The sequence below is a fragment of the Kogia breviceps genome, chromosome 5, assembly GCF_026419965.1.
Source record: "Kogia breviceps isolate mKogBre1 chromosome 5, mKogBre1 haplotype 1, whole genome shotgun sequence".
Taxonomy (NCBI): Eukaryota; Metazoa; Chordata; class Mammalia; order Artiodactyla; family Physeteridae; genus Kogia; species Kogia breviceps.
The window spans coordinates 4,670,076-4,687,620 of record NC_081314.1 but is presented as its reverse complement, the minus strand read 5'-3'; the positions used below and the strand labels follow the sequence as shown (position 1 = coordinate 4,687,620).

General features: G+C 37.2%; 1 protein-coding gene across 1 annotated transcript in view; it reads left to right on the top strand.

Annotated features, from left to right (window-relative positions):
- EIF2A (eukaryotic translation initiation factor 2A) overlaps window positions 1-14,580 on the top strand; it is a 39,309-nt gene extending 24,729 nt beyond the window's left edge. The window contains exons 10-14 of the mRNA XM_059064200.2: window positions 3,024-3,595; window positions 7,420-7,533; window positions 12,549-12,677; window positions 13,481-13,546; window positions 14,175-14,580. Coding sequence (XP_058920183.1) covers window positions 3,024-3,595; window positions 7,420-7,533; window positions 12,549-12,677; window positions 13,481-13,546; window positions 14,175-14,240 — 947 coding nt within the window. The 3' untranslated portion in view covers window positions 14,241-14,580. The remainder of the gene's footprint in view (window positions 1-3,023; window positions 3,596-7,419; window positions 7,534-12,548; window positions 12,678-13,480; window positions 13,547-14,174) is intronic.
- The last annotated feature ends 2,965 nt before the right edge of the window (window positions 14,581-17,545 follow it).

The following is a 17,545-nucleotide window of genomic DNA, read 5'->3' as shown; positions in this document are numbered from 1 at the left end:
GACAGAATCCAACTAGTTAATTTTGTTATGCCAGCAGTTTAGTAGGGGACTTGCTGAGTGAGATAATTCCATTGTAATAGCTCTTTGGGGACTTGTTTAATTAATTATGACAGCACGTTGGTGTAGTGTGTTTAGCACCACCTTCAGAACTGAAGAGTTTTAACCACTTCATATTTTGTTTTGATGCGTTAACTGTGAAAAAATAGTTTTAAAATTCTGACAGCTCCCTCATCTTTTTTACTTTGAATTGAACATGTAAGGGTGAGGTAACCTTTCTTTTAAAGACTGTGTATTCCCATTCAAATCGGGCAAAACAAGGGTGACCCGCCCCCCTTCCATTTATTATTTAACATATTCTGAAAGACCTAGTCAGTGTACCTGATCGAAAGAACAAGTATACGGTTTTGGAAGGTGAAAATCACATCATCTCTGCTCATCAGAGGAAGTCACAGCATAAACAACAGCCTCTTAAAAAGCATAATGGAAAGAAAGATTCCATATGCAGCAACAAAAAATATATATAGGGCTGATGGGAAGAAAACTTTAAAACTTCTGAGGGGCAAACTATAACCTTTAATAACTTTACAAAGATGTCATTTCTCTCCAAATTGATCTAAAAATTAAACTAAAAAGCCAGTAGATTTTCTTTTTTACAACTAGATAAGCTGGTTCTAAAGTTGATATTGAAAAATAAACATGCAAGAATGTTTTGAAAACTTAGCAAAAAAAAAGAGTAGTGAAGGAGGGATTCTGATACTATTAGATATTAAAATGTAAAGCAATTGTAATTAAGACAATTTGGTTCTGGCTTATGGATAAGCAGATAAATCAGTGGAACACAATAGGATCCACAAATAGATCCATACTTCCAAATCCATTGACATATAATAAAGTCAGCATTTGAATCAATGCAGGAAAATATTGATCATTTAATATATGGTTTGGGGACAGTTGGCTAGCTATTTGGAGCAAAAAGCTACTATTGCTAATTCTTTGCTAAAATTAGTTCCAATTGGGCCAAAAAATTGTATCTGAAACTACAGAACTAGAAGAAAATGTGGGAGAATATTTTTCTAATTTTTTAAAAAATTTTTATTGGAGTATAGTTGCTTTGCAATGTTGTTAGTTTCTGCTGTACATCTACAGCAAAGTGAATCAGCTATACATATATTCTTCTAATCTCAAAGTAGAAAAAGACTTTATTTTTTTTTTTTTTGTGGTACGCGGGCCTCTCACTGCTGTGGCCTCTCCCATTGCGGAGCGCAGGCTCCGGACGCGCAGGCTCAGCGGCCATGGCTCACGGGCCCAGCCGCTCCGCGGCATGTGGGATCCTCCCGGACCGGGGCACGAACCCGCGTCCCCTGCATCGGCAGGCGGACTCTCAACCACTGCGCCACCAGGGAAGCCCAGAAAAAGACTTTAAACAAGGTAGAAGTCATATGGGGAAAGTGATAAATTTGAGAATATGAAATTACAGATTTCTACACTGGGGGAAGAAAAGAGTCCATAAATTATGTAAAACAAACAAAAAATTAGGGAAAATAATTTTAAGACAAGGGATAAATATGAGAAAAGCTGAATTTTGTTAATATCTCAAGTGTAACAATAAAAGACCAATAGCAGGAGAGAAGAATAGGTATAGGACAGTAAAAAATAGTCCACAAAAAAAAATAAAATAATGTATAAGTATACTAAAAGGTGCTTCATTTATAATAAAGGAAAACAAGATACAATTTTTCACTTAGTAGGTTGGCAAAGATAAAAATATGAAACAGTATGAGTGAGAGTGAGGGGAAAATCTTTGCTATCAAAAACTACTGGTAGGGCTTCCCTGGTGGCGCAGTGGTTGGGAATCCGCCTGTCAATGCAGGGGACACAGGTTCGAGCCCTGGTCCGGGAAGATCCCACATGCCGCAGAGCAGCTAAGCCCGTGCGTCACAACTACTGAGCCTGTGCTCTACAGCCCATGCTCCGCAACAAGAAAAGCCATCGCAACGAAGAGCGGCCCCCGCTCGCCGCAACTAGAGAAAGCCCGTGCACAGCAACAAAGATCCAACGCAGCCAAAAATAAATAAATTTAATGAATTTTTTTAAAAACCCAAAAAACTACTGGTAGTATAAATCGGTACGTTCTTTGAAGGGCATTTCGGTGGTACATTATGAAGTAAATGTATGTGCCCTTTGACCAGGCAGTTTCTCTCCTACAGATGTATTTGTGTACATTGATAGTGGAGTATAAACAGCAAGATTTGTAGTGGAAAACAGTGCAACTGAAAGAGGCAGAGCTCAGTGTGCTTACATGGAAAAATTTCCAAGAGTATTAAATGAAACAACAAAGGTTTAGAACTTTGTGTGTTTGTGTAAGTGCTTAAGAGAGAGATGCTTAATTTCAACAAAACTATTCTGAAAGGATATGCAAGAAGTATAACAGAGGGCTGCCTTTGCGTAAAGGGACTTATTTTTGTGGCATGTCTTTTTATATAGTTTGTATCTTTATTACAGTATGTATATATTACCTCTTCCAAGAAAAACTAGTTTATTAATAGTAATAATAACCTATGCTTCTGTGAGCCCACATTGCCAGAATGTTTACAAGAAATTAAGGGACTTCCCTGGTGGTCCAGTGGTTAAGACTCTGTGCTTCCACTGCAGGGGAGCATGGGTTTGATCCCTGGTCAGGGAACTAAGATCCCATATGCTACGCGGCATGGCCAAAAAAAAAAAAAAAATTTAAGTAAAAGTACTAAAGACAAATAGTAATTTACAAAATTGCAAAACAATTATAAATAAAAGAAATTAAGATTCATTAGGGGTTCTTAAATAAATTGATAATCATACATTAATCCCCATAGTATGTCATGTAAAAATATTTTAACTTTAACAAACCATGAAATTTTTAGATTTTTTTTTTTTAGTGTTTGATGTGTTTATGAGTGTTATATGATTATAATTTGTGCTATTAAATATTATAATCCTATACGTATTTCTTTATCACTAACTTGGATTTTATATTCTTTTTCTAGCAAAAAATGGCCCCATTTATGATGTAGTTTGGAATTCTAGTTCTACTGAGTTTTGTGCTGTTTATGGTTTCATGCCTGCCAAAGCAACAATTTTCAACTTGAAGTGTGATCCTGTGTTTGACTTTGGAACTGGCCCTCGTAATGCAGCCTACTACAGCCCTCATGGACATATATTAGTACTAGCTGGATTTGGAAATCTGAGGGGGCAAATGGAAGTGTGGGATGTTAAAAACTACAAACTTATTTCTAAACCGGTGGCCTCTGATTCTACATATTTTGCTTGGTGTCCAGATGGTGAGCATATTTTAACAGCCACGTGTGCTCCCAGGTTACGTGTTAATAATGGGTACAAGATTTGGCATTATACCGGCTCTGTCTTACACAAGTATGATGTACCATCAAATGCAGAATTATGGCAGGTTTCTTGGCAGCCATTCTTAGATGGCATATTTCCAGAAAAAGTGATAACCTACCAAGCAGTTCCAAGTGATGTACCTAGTGAAGAACCTAAAGGTGCAACAGCTTATAGACCCCCAGCTTTAAGAAATAAACCAGTCACCAATTCCAAACTGGTAAGTAAAGTTTTACTACTTTGTTAGGAAAAGGTTTTTCAGTGTGTAGAGTTCCCTACATCCTTTTCTTATGCATGTTCTTGTGTTACTTAGCATCTGATTAGAAGATATAAACTCTAGGGTAGAAATTGTGGAGGACCTGCTGCTGAAGATGGTGAATGGTTGTTTTGGGTTTTTTTTTGTGTGTTCTTTTGTTTGTTTGTTTGTTTGGCTGTGCCATGCGGCTTACGGGATTAGTTCCCTGACCAGGGATTGAACCTGGGCCCCCTGTAGTGGAAGCGAGGAGTCCTAACCACTGGACTGACACGGAAGTCCCAGTGAATTTATTGTCAAGTTGACAAAGTAATTAATGTACAATCTCTGGGAAAGATAACTGGGTGTGACTTATTGGGTGTAGATTGTGGGCTCAAATTCAAATGCCTGTCAGGCTAGGCTGGTAGTGTAAGGCAATGGTGAGTGGGAGAGAATGGTGAAAGGGAGAGAGCATGCCCTCTTTCAAGGCCATAGCAACTACACAGCAGTAGCCCATGGTTTCCACAGGAGATTTTAGGCCCAGTTTGCCAAAAGTTTGATTTTTCAAGACAAGTCTGGATGCTTGTATGAAATTTCTCAATTTTTAAAACACTGCTGTTCAGACAAAACACACTTGTTGTCCTTAGGCCATCAGTTCCTGACCTCTGTTGTAAAGTTATGACTGGAGTATTGGTCAGATTCTGATTTGCTTTAAAATGTTAGCATTTCAGAGCTCAGGGGAAAGCATTTATTATTATCCTGAGTTTCTGTGATGACGTTAAGGAATAAATTTGCTCTATAAGAATGAACAATATTATTCATATTAATAGAATCATGACCATACAATAGGTGTAAACTGGGACTGTTCCAAGTAAATGGGAATATATAGTCACTTAATTATTAAGGCACTCAGGGAAGTAGATACTTTTTCAAAGGATAAATATTTCTGTGCCTCCATTGTGCTCCTAACCCTCTGAAAAGCAAAAACAAAAGAACAAGCCTTCTTCCTCCACAAAATGTAGCATTTTGAGTTCAATGAAATGTTGTTGAAACATTTTTGTTGCATTAAATTATTTAGTAAAAATATATAAAAACATATAACAAATTAAGCCCTGTTTATTATTTTTGTATTTAGTTTTTTTAAAAAAGGATGTAATAGTCTTAGGATTTGTTCTGTCTCTTTATTGAAATTTTTCTTACCTGAGATTAAAAAAAGAAATGACCTTAACGCATCCTGCTTTCTAAATCTGTGTAAGAGATAGCACAAGAGGAAGAAATTCTGAATTAGTGTATATTTTTATTCTCTGACTCATAAAACTAATTTGTTTTGGTTGGTGGAGGGAGAAAAATTTAATATATGGAAAGAATATATTTTGAAAATTGTGAAATAAAACTAGGTAAGAACTTCTTAAAACCAAACCTTTTTTTTTACTCTTTTTTTTTGTCTCTGCCGGGTCTTAGTAGCGGCACGCAGGATCTTTGTTGCAGCATGTGGGTTCTTTCATTGTGGCATGCAGGCTTCTCTCTAGTTGTGGCGCTCGGGCTCAGTAGTTGCGGCATGCAGGCTTAGTTGTCCCGCGGCATATGTGATCTTTGTTCCCCGACCAGGGATCGAACGTGTGTCCCCAGCATTGGAAGGCAGATTCTTAACCACTGGACCACCAGGGAAGTCCCCAAACCAAACTTTTTTGACATTTAAGATTTCTACTAAATTCTTGCTTTTGTATATAACCTGGTGATTATGTGATCCTATCACATCATTTTATTTGAAGGAACTATATGCCTATGAATGAGAAATTATTGTATCTAATTCCAGGAAAAAGCTAAATGGCAAAGAAAGCATTGTCAAGAAATTACAAGAAACAAAGATAGTCTGGTCAATAACTTCACAAAGGAAGAAGGTTACATAGCAGAGGGGAAAAAAGGTGTTTGGATTCTTCCCCCTGAAGGAAAAAATTACTTTTTTTAATAAGTAAAAATTCATATATAAATTATACTTAAAGAAGTATTTCTTGGCTTTCAAAAAAACCCTTCACTTTTATAATGTGTTCATCAAAACAATCTTATAATTGATGTAATTGAAGAAACAAACTTTATTAATGAGGATGAAATTGTGTACAGTAGACACATAGTGCTAAAGCCAGAAAAGCTCATGATCCATAGTAGCTGTGTGGATTTTTTTCATCTAAAATGAAAGTCTGTCAGGGGACTTCCCTGGTGGTGCAGTAGTTAAGAACCCGCCTGCCGGTGCAGGAGGGTTCTTAACAACTTAACAACATGGTTTCAATCCCTGGTCTGGGAAGATCCCACATGTCACGGAGCAGCTAAGCCCACACACCGCAACTACTGAAGCCCGTGCACCTAGAGCCCGTGCTCCGCAACAAGAGAAGCCACCGCAGTGAGAAGCCCACGTGCAGCAACAAAGACCCAACACAGCTAAAAATAAATAAAATAAATTAAAATAAAATGAAAGTCTTTTCAGTGGCTACGTGCTCATAGTGTGGAAGAGACTTGTAACTCATCTTTTCTTCTTGCATCATTCTTAATTGCTTTCTCTTTTTTTTAAAAGTTCTCATGAGTAGAAACTTTTACAGCCAAAGCAAGATACTATAGAAGAACTCACTATTGAAAGAATATAAAACAGATGTTCAAGGATTAGTATATCTTAACTAACGTGCAGTGGGGATCAAAAAGGTGCAAGAGGCTTGCCATGCAAATTTGTCTGTTCTACAAATGTGGGTTCTCATATATTCAGTTGCTTCAGGTAGGGTGTGTTCACGCAGAACTTCGATGCCTGCAGTAGTTAATGCAGCTGCTAAGATAAAAATCTCTATGGTTTTTTACTTATTCCTCTATATCTTAAATGTTTGAGCCCTGCCCATTTGATTATAGCACTTATAAGTACAATACAGCTCTGAGATCTAGTACTCAAGAAACTTCAAAAGTGTACATCACGGTGATTCAATACACATTGTGAAAGGTTTCCTCTCATCTGGTTAATTAACATATCCGTCACCTCACATATTTATCTTCTTTTGGTGAGAACATTTGAATTCTACCCTCAGGAAATTTCGGTTATACAATTATACAATACAGTGCTATCAAGTATAGTCACTGTGTTTTACATTAGACCCTTTTGGATCCTGTATGTGATTCTGTTGTTGTTGAATGTGGTTGATAGTTATACAAATATATCTGATGGTGAAAACGATTGCCTGTTTTCAAGGAACAGTCTGGCAAGTCATTTAGTGTTTTAAAACCTCTTCATTATGTTAATTCTGGATTTATAACTGTGTAGTTACCCCCTTCTTACTTGATTTATTTTTTTATTGTCTGTTTTATTTTTTCCATTTGCTTTTATTTTTAATCTTCTAATCTCTGATTTTGCAAGATCTAGCAAGTGACTCTTTGTGCAAAGAAAACAAATGAGGCAGCTGTTTCTGTTGGCAGTAGTCAAAACCAAAAGGACCCCAGAAGAAGCTATTGTTGGTATCTAAAAATTTCATAAAAATCATGTGGCTGTGGTAGTACTAAGAAAAATTCCATTGTTTCAACAAAAATAAAGTGAATTTTGCTGGCTCTTATATAACTGAAAGGTATCATATGTCAACTAGTAGGAAGAGCCTCATTAAATCCATCTTGACCGTTGAAGTGTGCCTACAACAAGAGTTTTGAAATATTCTTTGCCAGTGAACTTATGATAAATTGGTAAAGTAGGTTTGTCCTGTACTAGTCAAATTGTATAATTTGTTGTATATGTTTGTAAATACATGGACTCCATTTCAAAGTCATTTATTTTACATCTTCTATAGCATGAGGAGGAACCACCTCAGAATATGAAACCACAACCAGGAAATGAGAAGCCGTTATCAAAAACAGCTCTTAAAAATCAAAGGAAGCATGAGGCTAAGAAAGCTGCAAAGCAGGTACTTGGGGCACTTATCTTTTCAAACAAAACAAACAAAACCAGTTAAATTAGCTGTATGCCTTAAAGTTTGAATAATTGTAGTCCTAAAAACTTGACAGATTATAAAGTGTAGTTGGAGTTAGACTTAAGTAGCCAGAATGTCTCTTTTGTGTCTGCCTATGAATTTCTCAGTAGTCCTTTATATATAATGTGGGACCTAGGAAACTGGAACTGACCTTAAAAACTGAAACCCTTATGGGATTATGTAGTGTGTTACTTGCAACAGACTCTTTTGGAGGAGGCTGTGTGAAGTGGTGTAGTTTGCTTTCTTGAAAGCATATGTTTAAGAGAGACCAGAAGTTACATGACTATAAGGCCATTTTGTCACTCAGTGCATTACTATAGGAAATTGTTCAGCTGGGAGTCTAAACACTTGAGTACCCAAACAATGGAATTGTTCTAAAATAATTTTTTATATGATTTGGTAGTTGATAAAGCACACCAGCATAATAATTGACAAGTAAATTGTGATGGTGTGTGGCTTACGGTGATAGTGAGATCTGCTGGGCTGGAAATTTGTGGTTAGTAAAGTCGTGGTAACCACATTTTTGAGATGGAGACAATTCCATCTTGCCTGTTGATGCTTGAATTTTGACAGTTCTAGGTTACTTGAGTGTTTTGGTAGGCAGTTACTATGTTAAGGTATAGAATTTCATTATGCAGCCGTATTGTGCTAAAATCTGGGCCTAAAAAAATCGATGTGCTCTTTTGTAGTTAATATATTTCATCTCCAGAAATGTCTTTAAATAACTCAGGCTTAGGTCATTCCAAGTAAAATGATCTAGTCCATGTATTAGACTTGTATAAAAAGGAGGACTTGGCCTTTCATCAGAGTGGGTAGAGACCTCTGCTGGCCCCGAATATTACACACTGGTAGCTAAGATTCCTTTTTTGTTGTTGTTGGTTTTCCAGCTAATAATTACAGGTATAATTGGCAAATAAAAATTTTAAAGTGTTCAACGTGATGATATGATATAGGTATACATTGTGAAAGGATTCCTACAATCAAGTTAATTAACACATTCATCACCTTACATATTTATTTGTGGGGGATGGAGCACTTAAATTCTACTTCCTTAGCAAATTTCAATTACTGTATTCAGTACAATATAGTATTATTAACTACAGTCACCATGTTATACATGAGATCCTGAGACCTTATTCATCTTATAACTGACGGTTTGTACCCTTTTACCAACCTCTCGCCATTTCTCCCACCCCCCAGCTCCTGGCAACCACCATGCTACTCTCTGTTTCTATGAGTTTGACTCTGCTTTTTTTTTTTAGATTCCACATGTAAGTGGTACCATGCAGTATTTCTCTTTCTCTTTCTGGCTTATTTCACTTAGCATAATGCCCTCCTGGTTCACGCGTGTTGTTGCAGATGGTAGGATTTCCTTTTTTTATGACTGGATACTGTTCTACTCTGTGTAAATATGTATGTATGTTTATATATCACATTTTCTATATCCATTCTTTCGTTAAAGGACACATAGGTTGTTTCCATACCTTGGCTATTATAAATAATGTTGCAATGAACATGGGAGTACAGCTATCTCTTTGGGATAATGATTTTTGTTTCCTTTGGATGTACACCCAGAAGTGAGATTGCCGGATCACGTATTTTTAATTTCTTGAGGAACCGCCGTACTGTTTTTATAATGACTGTATAAGATTCCTTCTGAGATTTAAGGGCCTTAAGAAACCCCTTCAACATAGAATCCTACTTTTATAAGTGATGTTTCTTTCTCTTTATCAGAAGATATTTTTAATATGACCATTGCTGGTACTGAGCTAAGGTCTCTTTGTAATAAAATATTAGTTGTTTATTTCAAAAAAAATATTTATTTACTATTTATTTTGGTTGCGCTGGGTCTTAGTTGTGGCACGCTGACTTCTTAGTTGTGCCATGCATATGAGATCTAGTTCCTGACCAGGGATCAAACCCAGGCCCCATGAATTGGGAGCATGGAGTCTTACCCACTGGACCACCAGGGAAGTCCCATTAGTTGTTTATTTTTGTGTGTTTTTCTGGCATTTGAGCACATAAAATTTGGGGAGGAGGGTCATAGAATCAGTATGTCTTATTTAGAAAAATTAATATTAAAATAGTCTGACTTCTTTTTCTTTTTGCCTACGCCGCACAGCATGTGGGATCTTAGTTCCCCAACCAGGGAACCCACACGTTCTGCCGTGGAAGCGCGGAGTCCTAACCACTGGATCACCAGAGAAGTCCCAATGTGACTTTCTTAAAGATAACTCTGTGGTTCTTTGGAAAAAACAATCAGTGTTATTAATGTAAAACATAATAATTACAAAAACAACCCCCCCCACCCCACCTCATACAACCATATAATCACCCACACGTGTTAATTACTAAAGACGATACTACTCATCCGTCATTTCGGAGTTACTCTGCGTGTCTTCTCAGTGATGACAAAGAGTTTTCTACTTGCAGGATGATCCTTTCAGTATGTATTTTTGAGACAACTGGCTGGAGTTAGTAAAAGTTATGACTGTGTGATAGAACAAAGGTAAATGATCTATGACAGGATCTCATCCCTGACTGAATTAAGGAACCAAAGATAAAGGAGTCAGACGTACATAATCTAACCAAGTACTTTTATAGACTGGTGGCGACTTTGGAAGCTTATCACCTTTACCAAAAACAACTGAAACAAAGAGTTTAATCTTACCATGTACATAACCTTTTTTAGAGAATGACCAGAATTCCAGTATATTAACACAAACATTTTAACTTATTCTTGGTTCTTTAAAATATGGAGGAAAATCGTCATTTCACTATACTAATTTATTTATTTTAAATTTATTTTTATTTTTATTTTTTGGCTGCATTGGGTCTTTGTTGCTGTGCACGGGCTTTCTCTAGTTGTGGCAAACAGGGGCTACTCTTCGTTGCGGTGCACAGGCTTCTCATTGCTGTGGCTTCTCTTGTCACAGCACGGGCTCTAGGCACGCGGGCTTCAGTAGTTGTGGCGCACAGGCTTGTTCCACGGCACGTGGGATCTTCCCAGACCAGGAATCGAACCCGTGTCCCCTGCATTGGCAGGCAGATTCTTAACCACTGCGCCACCAGGGAAGTCCCTCACTTAACTTTAATAGTTTTTCATATTTATGACATTTATCTTCATAGGAAATTAATATTCTCAGCTGATTACACACAACTAAATTAAAAAATTTTTTATCTGATGTCAGAAGTGAATTTTGATAGGCAAAGTGTGTCTCTTCTCCTTTTATCCACTCTTCTCCTTTAATTTTATATTATGAAAAATACCAAACTGTATATTATCAGAACTTACAGGGTCCTTCAGAGTGGAAACTAAATAATTTCTTTCTGAATACTCTGTTAAAGTGCTCAGAAACGTTGTTCTCACACAGGAGGTTGGGAATTAATGTTTGTTGGTTGTAATGTACAAAATACAACCAACATGACTCTAAAGAGAAAAGAATACTCCAATTCTGCACTCTCTGAAAAGTCTCAGGCAGACATCTTCAGATTTGGGGATCTAGGAGTGATAGCCTGTCCCGTGGTCCCCTGGGATGCTTTGGTAGTTCAGAGTATTCCATCCAGAACTCTTAAGAGGTTTTAGAGTCTTGCAGGGTCTGTGTATTCCCCTGGGAACTCTCTACGGAAGAAGTAGAAACCCTACCTTTGGTCCAATAAAGAAAGACTTTCATAACTTTTCCCTCCTCTTGTCAAAACGTATGTCTTGTCATAATTACAAAGGAGAGTCGGTCTTTTGCTCTTTCATTTACTTGGCATGTACAGTCAAGCTCACATTATGCTGAGGGCACAAGTGAACAAAGAAGCCTGAGGTACAGTCACATGGGGGATAGCGCAGTGCAGTTACAGTGTTACAGTAAGGAAACGTACCATGTGCTGTGCAACTCATCTGGTCTCTTGGGGGGGGGGGTGGGGGAACTTTCCAGAGGCCTAAAGGATAAGTAGGGTTAGCCAGGTGACCTGAAGGTGTTCTAGGCACAAGGAACAGTACACCTGAAGGCCAGGAAATAAGAATGTATGGCACCTTAGGGGAAATAAAAATGGTTCAGAATCAGTGGTTACTCGGTGAGAAGGGATGAAGCTAGAAAGGTCATCAGAGATCTGATCACATTGGGAGCAATATACCGTCCCTTTCAGGGAACGAAGTTTTCCATGGCACTTTCTTGCGGAGCTGAATTGATCTGATTATAAATAAATCTCTATGGAACTTATCCTGTAGCATCATCTATTACATGTACTTGTTATACGTGTAATAGTGTCTGAGGATATCCCAAGAGTGAAACTTCAAACACCTTAATTAGAAGAGCCCTCGCACATTTCCAACTGTCCACATAGTGGCACTTCCCAAAATATCCAGAAATTTGGAATGCTTATTTGCTGATACAGAAACCTCCTAGTTTACTCTGCTAAGGTCATTTCATTTATTTCCATTTGTTATTATATTACTAACAATATTTTATCATTTACTAATACAATAGTATATTACTAATATACTATGATTTTTTGTTTTGTTATTATGTTACCTTAATTTTGGGGGGTGGGTGGGCGGTCCACACATTACAGCATGTGGGATCTTAGTTCCCTGACCAGCGATCAAAGCCGTACCGCCTGCGTTGGAAGCGCAGAGTCTTAACCATGGGACTGCCAGGGAAGTCCCTAACTTTAAATCCTAGATCTAGCAAAGTGTTCCCTATGACAATTAAATAGTGAAAACCTTTTGGGTAGTTCATTATAATGTAACTTTTTTTAACGCTTCATTGTAATTATCTGTTATGGGACAATATAGCATACTTTATGAGACCAGCAGTTCACATCCTTTCTTTATATAAAATATGCAATAGATAAAATCATATATTGGTTTCTGAATTTTTTGTACCAAGGCTATGTTTGTTGCAATACTTTAATGATTTCATTTTAGAAAATTGAATTTCTGAAAATATTTCCTGTAGGAAGCAAGAAGTGATAAGAGTCCAGATATGGCACCTACCCCTGCCCCACAGAGCACACCACGAAATACTATCTCTCAGTCAACTTCTGGAGACCCTGAGATAGACAAAAAAATCAAGAACCTAAAGAAGGTGGGAGGCTTAAGTGAAAAGCACGTGTGTTTATTGAAAGAATACATGAGAATTATACAAAGAAAGTAATGCTTAGATGCCTAAAGACAGGCATCCGAGAGGTTTGTAGCAGTCCTCATTGTTGCTTTTTCACCACGAAATACTGTAACTTAGCAATGGCACCTAGTTTAGTTCTGTTCACAGTTGTCTAAAGGATATTAGTCTTTAATATTGATTTTTGGAGTAATAAGAAGTAATGTACATTTGAACACTTTTATACTCACTTTTTCATTAGACACTTGTGAGACAGGTAAGAGCAGATATTTATCCCATGTTTAAAGATGGAGAAAGAGAAACGAAAGGAAGTTTATTAACTTGTCAAATTGCAACCAGTTTGTGATGGTGGCCCTGGAGGTGAAGTCCAGGTTTCTAGAGCCCTTCCCGGGCTACATTATGGAGTTTCTCTTAAAGCCAAAGACATCGTCCGGGTACAATGAGGTTCTGAAATAAATGGTGAAAATGGTGATATATTTAAATACATATACATGTACATGTATACACATAGATGTACATATATGATGATATTAATTAAAGTCTTGAAAATACTTTGCTAAATTCCATGTTCTTAACATACCCAATTTTACATTTAATTTTAAAAAGTAGTTTACCTTAGCATTTTAGCAGTCTGCTCCTGATACAGATGTAAGATAATTGATTTTCCTTATTCACGTTTCACATTTATACGATTGAATTGTTAATGAGAAAATTTGCATTCTAAAATTACTTATTCTTCCTTTTGACTCATAATATATTGATGTTTGCAGAAACTGAAAGCAATCGAACAACTGAAAGAACAAGCAGCAACTGGAAAACAGCTAGAAAAAAATCAGGTCTTTTCTGCATTTTTCATTTGGGCTCACAGTCACTACCACCCTTCCCCTTCTTATTTTAAGCAATTATTTAATCAGGTAAAAGAGCATATAGATTTTAAAACTTCTTTTGAAAACCATATGCCTTTTTTTTTTTTTTTTTTAACATTTTTAGTCTTCAGTTGGCAAGGATAGGGGAAGACATGATGTGGATCGTGGTGAATGAGGGAGTCCCTATTTCCTCTGAGGCATACTAATGCCATTGCTGCTGAAAATAAAGGCAGTTCATATTATGTTAGACAGTCATAGAAGATTCTCTTCTTTCCTGTGTCTCAGGTTGCACTGTCCCGTTTGCCCCTTTCCCTCCTCCTTTCCTCAACACTTTGAAGCCCAAGTGTAGAATGGAAGATTTATTAGACCTAAAGTTGCATGCAGTAAGACAGCTCTGTTTTTTGCCCCCTTAATTCATACCAAATAACAAATTAGAACTTGTTTCCAATCTGTATTTTTAAATCTATGTTTACCAGTAGATCTGGTAAAGTCTCAGAAATATTCTTTCTCTAAATTTTTTCTCTTTTGCTGTATGGCTATAGATCCAATAATTATTTTATTTCCTATTTAATAACTTTATTGTTTTAAACTTTTCTAGTTGGAGAAAATTCAGAAAGAGAAAGCCCTTCTCCAGGAGCTGGAAGATTTGGAACTGGGTATTTAAAGATTCAAAGAAAGCAAGTTGGTTACCAGAAATCAGTGCAAACGTATTTTCTGTTAAACCCATTGGTGTACATGGAATGAATATTCATGTGCCCACATTTAATGTTCACTTATAATTTTAACCATTTATCCAAGATTCTGCATATGTGTGCAATTATTTAATAATGTCTGATAAATTGATTTTTACCTCTTGCATCCTATATCATGTCAACACATGATATAGAAAAGAGACGTGATTTTTTTTTTTAAGCTAAGCTTGACAGATTGAAAAACCAATGTCATTGTTTTTTAGTAGGGGACAGTATTTACCATATAAATGAATAAAGACGTTTTGAATTTGATCATCGTTGACTTTGTTATAAGTTCCTAAATTAACGGATCCTTTATTAATTTATAAGGCAGGTTTGGGAAATATTTCCTTTGAATATATAATGTGGCTATCTTGATCCTAAACACTATATTATCAAACGTTAAAGAAATGCCTTAAAATCAGGTTGTACTGAATATATTAAATTGTTGGGACTTCCCTGGTGACGCAGTGGTTAAGAATCCGTCTGCCAATGCAGGGGACACGGGTTTGATCCCTGGTCCAGAAGATACCACATGCTGCGGAGCAGCTAAGCCCGTGCACCACAACTACTGAGCCTGCACTCTAGAGCCCAAGTGCCACAACTCCTGAAGCCCATGCGCCTAGAGCCCGTGCTCCTCATCAAGAGAAGCCACCGCAACAAAGAGTAGCCCCTGCTCGATGCAACTAGAGAAAGCCCACGCACAGCAATGAAGACCCAATGCAGCCAAAAATAAATAAAATTTAAAAAAATAATAAGAAATATATTAAATTGTTTATATTATTTGTAGTATTTGAAGTAAAGTTTTTCTGACTAGTTCTAAAAAGTAAATATAGAATAAAAATAGAAAATAGCAAAACATTTTATTTTGATATTTCAAATAATAAACCTGATCATTTAATGATGAGGTAAATATTTTCTAAACATGAACTGTGATCATTTTGCTATAGTCATCTTGATTGTTTTGATTGTTCACTCATATGAAGAATAAAAGATGTCCTGATAATCCAAGACACTCAGCTATCAAAACTAATTTCTAGGGCTTCCCTGGTGGCGCAGTGGTTGAGAATCCGCCTGCCGATGCGGGGGTCACGGGTTCGTGCCCTGGTCCGGGAAGATCCCACATGCCGCGGAGCAACTAAGCCCGTGAGCCATGGCCGCTAGGCCTGCGCGTCCAGAGCCTGTGCTCCGCAACGGGAGAGGCCACAGCAGTGAGAGGCCCGCATACCGCAAACAAACAAACAAACAAACAAAAAACTAATTTCTATTTGGTTTTAGAATCTATTACTGTTAATTTTTTCATCTGATTTACATTTGAAGTTATTTTTATTTCATTTGCATTGATACAGGTTTTCATTATCTAGAGCTATTATTTAAACTAAGAAAAAGAAAAGAATCTAGGAATACTCTGAGAGATATACACAAACAGATAACTGAGTTTACTGATGCCCCAAAGCTGCAAATAAGATTTGGTAAAGACCTAATGCATAAAAATTTGAGTGGTGGGGCTTCCCTGGTGGCGCAGTGGTTGAGAGTCCGCCTGCTGATGCAGGGGACACGGGTTCGTGCCCTGGTCCGGGAAGATCCCACATGCCGCGGAGCAGCTGGGCCCGTGAGCCATGGTCGCTGCGCTTGCGCGTCTGGAGCCTGTGCTCCGCAGCGGGAGAGGCCACGACAGTCAGTGAGAGGCCCGCATGCCGAAAAAAAAAAAAAAAAAAAATTGAGTGGTATTTTAAATGTTTTGTGTGTGAAGTGAGTGTGGACATACACTCATGTACATATAATTGCTTTCAACATTAATTGATTTCTGATAATAGAAACTTAAGCTTTTTTAAGGTAATATATTGCTTTTATAATATATTTTAAAATTGTTTTTCTAATAAAATGTTAAATAATTCATCCTGAGACAGTATAATTTTTTTTGGCTTGGCAGCCTAACAATTTTTTAAATTTTTTAATTTTTAAAATGAATTACCAGTTTACACAGTTTACAGCAAATATATTAATCATTTTTAAAACGTTAACTTAAGGGAATTCCCTGGCAGTCTAATGGTTAGGACTCCACACTTCCACTGCAGGGGCATAGATTGGATCCCTGGTCTGGGAACTAAGATCCCATATGCTGTGTGGCCAAAACAAATTAAGAGAAATAAAATGTGGTTTTTTTTTGTTTTTTTTTTTTTTTTTTGCGGTACGCGGGCCTCTCACTGTTGTGGCCTCTCCCGTTGCGGAGCACAGGCTCCGGACGCACAGGCCCAGCGGCCATGGCTCACGGGCTCAGTCGCTCCGCGGCATGTGGGATCTTCCCGGACCAGGGCACGAACCCGTGTCTCCTGCATCGGCAGGCGGATTCTCAACCACTGCGCCACCAGGGAAGCCCAAATGTTTATTTTTGAGGTAGTATCATTGAACCTTTTGTTTTAGTCAGATGCTTTTTAATTGCTCCAAGGTGACTGTTCTGACCAAAATTAGATTGCTTGGACTTGTTTTTTAGAATTGTCTTTATCTGTGTAATCATTTAATCCATTTAATTTTTTCCAAAGAAATGTTTTATTTCTGAGCACATATCGTTATAAAAATCACTGACGTTTCTTTGACTACATATTTTAAAAAATTTTTTATTTTAAATTCATTGTCCTCAGGGAGTAGGAGTAAGGTGATAGAAGAGTGTAAGGTGATAAACGTGTGCTTGAAAATGGAATTTTAAATACACTGCTGTGTATTCATTATAAAGGAAAATCTGTAAATCCTGGATTCTCATAAAAATCTCCTTTCCTTAATCATCTCCGAAATGTATTTGGCATTTACCATAAGCATCTCTGAATACCATTGTAATCTTGAGGGGAGGTACTGCAGTAGACACAAAGGCTCGTGCATGCATTACACAAGCTTCCCAGTGAGGGAAGAGAAAAAGGGGCAAAACCCAACTTTCGTAGCTGGAAAAAAAGGAATTCTCTTAGAAAAGGAGTAGAGATATAATTTACGTCAAAACGTGTTGCCAAATAATACAGAATATTTTTGAAATAATACTGTGTTTTTTATGGCTACATTTAAGTATGTAAACTTACGGAAAAAACTTTGGACAGGGTATGCACTAAACTGATAACATTGACTACTAGGATGGGGGGTAGTCAAAAGGAACTTTAACCTTATTTGTAATGTTTAACTTTTTTCTATCTATTTATTTATTTATCTATTTATTTTTGGCTGTGTTAGGTCTTCGTCACTGCACATGGGC